Consider the following 8,350-nt stretch of genomic DNA (forward strand, 5'->3'; position numbering starts at 1 on the left):
ATTCTTTGTTTGTAGAAATTCTTTATCTATTAAGAGGACTGACATTCTCTGTTAGGTGATTTTCAGTCACTTTCTCCCTCCGTGATCCCCCACAGCAGATAGGCTGTTTTTTATTTGTTTGTTTGTTTTTGTTTTTGTTTTGAGACAGGTTCTCACTCTGTCACCCAGGCTGGAGTGCAGTGACCCGATCATGGCTCACTGTAGCCTCAACCTCCCAAGCTTAAGAAATCCTCCCACCTCAGCCTGCCAAGTAGCTGGGACTACAGGCATGTGCCACCACACACAGCTAATTTATTTTCTTCATTTTTTTGCAGAGACAGAGTCCCACTAGAATCCCCAAGCCAGCCTCTGTGCTTTTTATGTTCCAGCCACAGTCACACTTCTCTCTTGTAGCTCTTTTCACCAACATCACTCATGGTTTGGAGGATGCTTTCTTTATGTCATTTCTTGCCACCTTGGGCATGATATCCCTGAGGACAGGAAACATGCCTGCCCAATTCCCACCATCATCCTACTGTCACATGACCTGGCACACAGTTGAAAGGACACTCTAGTCCCAACAAGGGCATGTGACTCTTTGTTTGAGTGTCTTAGGGCTGAATGATGGTGCCAGGCCCCAAGGAGCCTCAGCCTGGTGGGATGGAGACAGACCCAGGGAGGCAGAGTGGGAAGGGACTGTTACAGGCAGGAAGTTCATAAAGCCCGTGTTTATAGATCAGGATCCCTTGAGCTGAGCTGAGGGTGGCAAGGAGGCAGCAATACCAACAGTATGGGAGGGCAGCTGATTGGTCAAACCCAACCATGATGTCTGTCTCTCTGCCCACAGGCCAGGACTCTGCCAGTCCCATCCGGACCACACACATGGGCCAGGTGCTGGGGAGTCTTGTCCATGTCAGGGGCGCCGATACCGGGGTCCATACCTTCCTGGGAATTCCCTTTGCCAAGCCACCTCTAGGTCCGCTGCGATTTGCACCCCCTGAGCCCCCTGAATCTTGGAATGGTGTGAGAGATGGAACCACCCATCCGGCCATGTAAGCTGTCCCAGGGGTCCAGGGAACTCCATGCCCTGGGGCAGGGATGGGGGTGCGTGCGCTGAGCTCAGCTAGGCTGCAATTGTCATGTCACCTAAACCCCCACAGCCAGTTTTCCTTCTGAGTTTCGTGGATTCCCACGTGCATTTTTCCAATGAGCATGCTGAGGCTCGGGAGGGTGAATAACTTCTCAGACTCCTGGCTCAAGGCTTGGCATTTGGGAGGCATTGGCTCCAGGTGCTGAAGGGAGGGGCAGAGACACAGATCTCCCCAGATTCTGGTTATGCCAAGCTTTCTCTGCCACCAGTGGCAGATGGTGTCTCTGGGGAAGATTTGGGTTGGCTCTATGAACCTTGTAGGAGCCCCTAACTCTAGTGGCAGATGTTGCAAATAGCTGAAGAGAACAGTAGAGGTAGCTTCCTGGGGACCCGCACTCTCCACAGTCACTGTGTCCACCAACTGGGCCAGGAGCCATTGGCCAAGAGACGTGTATATTTTTCCAACTGGAGGCCATGTGGGAATGATGAGTTTTGGAGAATTTAAACTTGGGATGAGGGACATCCCACTGCCCTTCTCATGAGAAATTAACATCCATTCACTCATGTAGCACACATGTGTGGGCTACTCCCCCATCCCAGGCCTAAGGGGGTACAGCGATATAGTGGTGAATGTCAACATATGCAGCCAATGGTTCTCATAGAAACCCCTGAGAGTCAAGGTTTCTGGTGTCGGGAGGAATGATACCCAAGGTCCTCAATGACCTGAAGACCTCCCTGGAAGTCCAAGCTCCATCCCAGCTTCCCCAGAGCCTGTGGCCTGTAACTTGGTGGGAAGGGATTTTTGGGAGGGATCATGTGTGGGCAGGGTATTGTGAGAGGGGCTGAGGGTGGCTGGGAGCACAGCTGAACCCAGGGTCTGGTTTTGGCCACAGCCTGGCCCCTGGACTGATTATTTACCCTGGTTACTAGGTGTCTGCAGGACCTCACTACACTGGAGTCAGAATTTTATAGCCAGTTCAATGTGACCATCCCTTTGGTCCCCATGTCCGAGGACTGCCTGTACCTCAGCATCTACACGCCAGCCTACAGCCATGAAGGCTCTAACCTGCCGGTAGGTGTCAGACCACAGTTCACTGGGGGTTGGAGGACAGTTCTTCTGCAAGTAGGTAGAAAGGACAATATTAGCACAGGCCCTGCTGCAGAGTGGACTGTGCTGAGAAGCTTCTCACTCTCAGGTCTGAGAAATGCTCCTTACCCAGGCTGGGCAGCTGATCCCCGGGCATGAGGTCACAGAGTTCTGGCTGCTCCCAGAGGTCAAAGGCTGTGGCTCTGGGCTGGACCCAGGACTCACCCAGCCAACTGATGCCCAGGACATCCACCTAAGTGCCCAAGGGCTGCACCTTGAGGTGACCAAGAACCCCAGCCATGGATAATCTGTTGGGTCTATGAGAATGGGCACACATAAAAACTTTTTTTTTTTTTTGAGACGGAGTCTCACTCTGTTGCCCAGGCTGGAGTGCAGTGGTGCAATCTCGGCTCACTGCAAGCTCCGCCTCTGGGTTCATGCCATTCTCCTGCCTCAGCCTCCTGAGTAGCTGGGACTACAGGCGCTGGTCACCAAGCAAGGCTAATTTTTTTTTGTATTTTTTTAGTAGAGACAGGGTTTCACCGTGTTAGCCAGGAAGGTCTTGATCTACTGACCTTGTGATCCGCCTGCCTCGGCCTCCCAAAGTGCTGGGATTACAGGCGTGGCCACCGTGTCTGGCCACAAAAACTTTTTTTGTTAGAGATGGTATCATGCTCTGTTGCACAGGCTAGAATGCAGTGGCATGAACATAGGTCTCTATAACTTCGAATTCCAGGGTGATCCTCCCACCTCAACCTACCGAGTAGCTGGGACTGCAGGCCTATGCCACCATGCCTGGCTAATTTTTAAAACATTTTCTGTTGAAAGGGGGTCTCACTATGTGGTTCAGGCTAAGGACATTTTTGATTAATGTTCATGTGGAGCTGTCAGGGAGACGCCCCTTTTCTTTCCACTTCGGTGAGTTTTCTGGGACAAATGAAACCAGGCTTTGATACAGGGGCTGGTCTTCCTGATAAATCTTGGATGCTTAACAATTGGCCCATGTAATGAATTTGTGCTGGTGTTCTAATGGGGAGGTAGACAGAGGCAAAGCACTGGTTGGTCTAGCTAGTGGCCCTGGTGGGGTTCAGGCTGGGTGGGAGCATCATGGTAGCTGCCTTGATTTCCCCAGGTGATGGTGTGGATCCACGGTGGTGCGCTTGTTATTGGCATGGCTTCCATGTATGATGGTTCCATGCTGGCCGCCTTTGAGGACGTGGTGGTGGTCACCATCCAGTACCGCCTGGGTGTCCTGGGCTTCTTCAGGTGAGACTAGGGCCGGGCTGGGCCTTGGGGGCTGAGCGGGGCCAGGACAGCCCTGCGATCCCTGTCCCTGCTACTTCTCAGCACTGGAGACAAGCATGCAACCGGCAACTGGGGCTACCTGGACCAAGTGGCCGCACTACGCTGGGTCCGGCAGAATATCGCCCACTTTGGAGGCAACCCTGACCGTGTCACCATTTTTGGCGAGTCTGCAGGTGGCACGAGTGTGTCTTCACTTGTTGTGTCCCCCATGTCCCAAGGACTCTTCCATGGGGCCATCATGGAGAGTGGCGTGGCCCTGCTGCCTGGCCTCATTGCCAGCTCAGCTGATGTTATCTCCACGGTGAGTGCCCTCAGCTGCAGAGGCCTAGGCCTGCTACCTCCTCTCATACCCCTCAGAGCCTCTGTCTGTTAACCAGGGGTGACAGGAGCCATTCAGGAGCAGGCACCAGGAGCTGCCGCCTACCTTGGAATTGCTGGGGGGCTCCAGGGTCAGAATGCACATCCTTCTGCCATTGCAGAGGCCAAGTTTGTTCTGTGGCCTCTGTGCAAAGTTGTCACCCTAGGGATCCCCATCATGAGGAGAACCATCTAGGCAGATGGGATGGTCCTTCTTTCTGGGACTTCTGAGTTGGAACAGTGTCAGAACTGCAGGAATTCATATGCAGTACCCTGTGAGATTTGGGGTGCCCCTGCCCCCTGCCAGGGCCTTGGAAAACTCCCCTCCTCTACCTGGAAGGATGAGCCAGCCCCTGCCTGGTCCCTTTGCAGGTGGTGGCCAACCTGTCAGCCTGTGACCAAGCTGACTCTGAGGCCCTGGTGAACTGCCTGCAGGGCAAGAGTAAAGAGGAGATTCTTGCAATTAACAAGGTCGGTCTAAACAGATGTGGGTGTAGAGAAAGGGGTGCAATAGGCCTGGGGCTGGCAGGCCTGCATGGCCCTCATATCCCCTGGGCACATTATCTCATTTGCATGCCTGGGTGTCATAGCCCTGGGTGGGGACTGAATGTCGGTGCATGCTGAGCCAAACATTGATCTCCTGGGGTGGATATGACCATCCGGGGATGAATCGGGAAGGAGTGGAAGGTACTCAGAGGGAATTGGAAGGTGTCTGGGACCTGACCTTGTTCCCTGACCTTGCATTTCCCCTCAGCCTTTCAAGACGATCCCTGGAGTGGTGGATGGGATCTTCCTGCCCAGGCATCCCCAGGAGCTGCTGGCCTCTGCTGACTTTCAACCTGTCCCCAGCATCATTGGTGTTAACAATGATGAATTCGGTTGGATCATCCCCAAAGTGAGGCCCAACCCAAGCCCTCAAGTGCCTGGGGAGCCCATCTGGTAGTGGGGAGTGTTCAGGGCTTCGTAGATCCAGGCTCATCCCATCCCCAACTACAGACTCTCTCCTGGCCACCCAGGTCATGGGTATCTATGACACCCAGAAGGAAATGGACAGAGAGGCCTTCCAGGCTGTTCTGCAGAAAATGTTAACGCTGACGGTAAGGCTCCTGGGGTCCCTCGCCAATGGAGAGGGTCTCCTCTCCTGTCCTGAGGCAGAGGAAATTCAACCCCCAGATACCCTGCCTATGTAGTGACCCCCATGAGCAAAGGCCCGAGTGTGTGTGTGCTTCGGGGTGGGGTCACCTCAGAGCCTCGCCTTTGCTCCCCCTTCCTGTTCATTTCACGGTCCATCTCCCCAAGCCCGAGGCCACCTCCTCCCTGCCCCTGACATCCAGCCTAACCTGCCTCTTCCTGATCCACCTGGGGTAGATGTTGCCGCCTATATTTGGTGACCTGCTGATGGAAGAGTATGTTGGGGACAATGGGGAGCCCCAGAACCTCCAAGCCCAGTTGCAGGAGATGATGGCAGACTCCATGTTTGTGATCCCTGCACTCCAAGTAGCACATTTTCAGCGTGAGTATATTTGGACCTAAGGCCTGACTGGCAGGGGTACAGCTCAGGGCTGTGGGTCCTAGGTGCGACCTGCTGCTGTCCGGGTCCCCACCCATGTTTTTTGGGCCCCTGGGACACTTGAGGTCCATCACTGCAGTAAATCCTCATGGTTAGCCCAAGAGACAGACATTTCCCCGTTTCACAGATGAGGAAATTGAAGTTAGGGACCTTCAGTGACTTGCCCAAGATGATAACAGCTAAGAAGTCCGAGGCCATGATTTATCCTGTCTCTTCCTCTGCTCCTGCCCCAGCCTGGGGCTCCACACCCCACTGTCCAGATTCCAGCCAGCTTTGGACCTGGGTATCTTATCCCCATGGGTGAGGCAAGAAGTCTTCAGGGGAGGGGCCACTGTGTCACGGGCTGTCCACCCCACAGGTTCCCGGGCCCCTGTGTACTTCTATGAGTTCCAGCATCAGCCTAGCTGGGTCAAGAATATCAGGCCGCCGCACGTGAAGGCAGACCATGGTGATGAGATTCCTTTTGTTTTCGGAAATTTCTTCTGGGGCAACTACGGTGAGTCTTCTTCCTTTCCCGGGAGGTGGGCTGGGTCCCTGGCTGGGTCCCTGAGGGGTGATTGATTGTCCTCACTGCCCAGATAAGGAAACTGAGGCTCAGAGACAGGATGAGATCAGGCATCCAAGATGTGTGTGTCAGGATTAGAATTCATGACTCTTCAGACTGTGGCCTGTGCTCCCTCCATCCCTCCCCACACTTGGGTGTCTGCCTGGTGCAGCGAAGATGTTTCAGGGACATGTTTGTTTCTTCAATGACTGCCAGTGACAGAAGGGAGAAGGGGCCTTCAGGGCCAGGAAGGATGGAGTCAGCCAGAGCCTGGGCTAAGGGGAAAGTTTGCAAAAGGGGAGGACTGGCTTCTGAGGGCAGTGGGAGAAAAAGCAGAGAAATGGGACTGGGGACTAAGGGCTGGGGGGTCATGGACAAGCTCCACCTGGAATGCTGAGATGGGCCATCCTGACCAAGACACATGTCCCCTTCCTCTCTGCAGTTAAATTCACTGAGGAGGAGGAGCGGCTAAGCAGGAAGACCATGAAGTACTGGGCCAACTTTGCTCGAAACGGGTGAGACGGCACACCCCTGCCTCAACCTCCCCGGGTTGGGGGGCTTGTGCCCATCCAGCAATCTCCTAGTCTGGTGTGACCTCATGAGCACACCCACATCCTTAATCACATGATAGCCCCTTCCCCAGCCGCGGGACCCCTTGGACAGGGTGGGGGTGCCGTGGGGCAGTGGACACGCTCCATCTCCCCACTCTACCCGGAGGGTGGGCACCAGTGCTGTGCCACCGTCAGGGTCTCCCTCTCAGAGAGAGGGACACATCAGAGCCGGCCGCCCCGCCCCCACTAGAGCTGACACTAGCTGGAGGGAATTTGTTTCCTGTTTCTGGAAGCCTCCCCGCTTCTACCCCAAGCCCACCTGGCCTGCTTGGCTGCCTTGCCTGACCAGAGTCAGGGTGCTCAGGTCTGGGCTCCAGGGGCTCAGAATGACCCTCGTATCGCCCTGCTGGGACGGCATGTCTACAGGAACCCCAACGGCGAGGGTCTGCCACACTGGCCGCTGTTCGACCAGGAGGAGCAATACCTGCAGCTGAACCTACAGCCTGCAGTGGGCCGGGCTCTGAAGGCCCACAGGTTCCAGTTCTGGACGACGGTGCTGCCCCAGAAGATCCAGGAGCTCGAGGAGCCTGAAGAGAGACACACAGAGCTGTAGCTCCCTTTACAGGGTGTGGGCTCGCTTACAGGCGAGCGTCAGCCTGCTGTGCCCACATACACCCACTGAGGAGAAAGAAGTTGATTCCTTCATTCACTTAGCCATTCATTCATTCTTCTGTCCATGCATTCAGAAAGCATTTATTAAGAACTTACTCTGGCATGATGACTCATACCTGTAATCCCAGCTATTGGGGAGGCCGAGATGGGAGGATGGCTTGAGGCCAGAAGTTTGAGACCACCCAGGGCAATACAGTGAGACCCCTTCTCAAAAAAGAGAGAGAGAGAGGGAGTGATTAGAAACTAAATAGGAAAATTTTGAGCTTCAAGTCAGTGACAAGTAAAAAAGATTTCTAACAAACAAAGAAAACAAAATATAAGGAGAAAAAAAAACATGAGAAAAATAAAAATAAGAGAATAACAGGCCAGGCACTGTGGCTCATGCCCATAATCCCAGCACTTTTGGGAGGTCAAGGTGGGCAGATCTCCTGAGGACAGGAGTTTGAGACCAGCCTGGCCAACATGGTAAAACCGCATCTCTACGAAAAATACAAAAATTAGACGGGCGCAGTGGTGCACACCTGTAATCCCAGCTACTCAGGAGGCTGAGGCAGGCAGGAGAATGACTTGAACCCAGGAGGCAGAGGTTGCAGTGAGCTAAGATTGTGCCACTGCACTCCACCCTGGCCAACAAGAGCGAGACTCCGTTTCCAAAGAAAAAGAGACAAAAGAAGCTACAGCATGATGTTAGTTACCAAACCTGGCACGGGTCCTCTCTTTTTAGACACACTCGATAGATCCCACCACTGAGCTGTGGATGGGCAAACCCTAGTGGAAACCCACCCTCCCCAACACCCCACTGAGCGCTGGGCCCCATCCTCCCTCCCTCACCTCCACCTTCTCCCTGCCTTCTCTCTTCTCTCCTCTGAGCCCCCAGGCCTTTCCCACTTTGAGGGAGGTGTTTGAAGAATGTTGCCCACACCTGAGCGTGAGAAGCCTATGTCTGTTCATCCCTGAGAGGTCTGAAAAAATAAAAATAAATTCCAAAAAAGCCTCTATCTGCCTCTCCACAAGCCCCAAGTGATCCTATATCTGTGAGTGGCCAAACGGAAACCTGGATACCGGAATCCTAGTGTCTTAGTCCATTCAGTTGCTATAGCAAAAATACTACCAGTTAGGCTGGGTGCGGTGGCCCACACCTATAATCCCAGCACTTTGGGAGGCCGAGGTGGGCAGATCACTTGAGGCCAGGAGT

At 54.0% G+C, this 8,350-nt stretch overlaps 1 protein-coding gene across 5 annotated transcripts in view; it reads left to right on the plus strand.

Moving 5' to 3' along the window:
* LOC126945006 (cocaine esterase) overlaps positions 1-8,139 on the plus strand; it is a 46,018-nt gene extending 37,879 nt beyond the window's left edge. For all 5 annotated transcript variants that reach the window (XM_050774933.1, XM_050774934.1, XM_050774932.1 and 2 more), the window contains 11 exons: positions 827-1,031; positions 2,000-2,141; positions 3,289-3,422; positions 3,504-3,762; positions 4,191-4,289; positions 4,573-4,713; positions 4,835-4,915; positions 5,187-5,331; positions 5,747-5,884; positions 6,375-6,447; positions 6,910-8,139. In XM_050774933.1, coding sequence (XP_050630890.1) covers positions 862-1,031; positions 2,000-2,141; positions 3,289-3,422; positions 3,504-3,762; positions 4,191-4,289; positions 4,573-4,713; positions 4,835-4,915; positions 5,187-5,331; positions 5,747-5,884; positions 6,375-6,447; positions 6,910-7,096 — 1,569 coding nt within the window. In that variant the 5' untranslated portion in view covers positions 827-861 and the 3' untranslated portion in view covers positions 7,097-8,139. The remainder of the gene's footprint in view (positions 1-826; positions 1,032-1,999; positions 2,142-3,288; positions 3,423-3,503; positions 3,763-4,190; positions 4,290-4,572; positions 4,714-4,834; positions 4,916-5,186; positions 5,332-5,746; positions 5,885-6,374; positions 6,448-6,909) is intronic.
* The last annotated feature ends 211 nt before the right edge of the window (positions 8,140-8,350 follow it).

Source organism: Macaca thibetana, chromosome 20 (genome assembly GCF_024542745.1).
Source record: "Macaca thibetana thibetana isolate TM-01 chromosome 20, ASM2454274v1, whole genome shotgun sequence".
NCBI classification, from domain to species: domain Eukaryota; kingdom Metazoa; phylum Chordata; class Mammalia; order Primates; family Cercopithecidae; genus Macaca; species Macaca thibetana.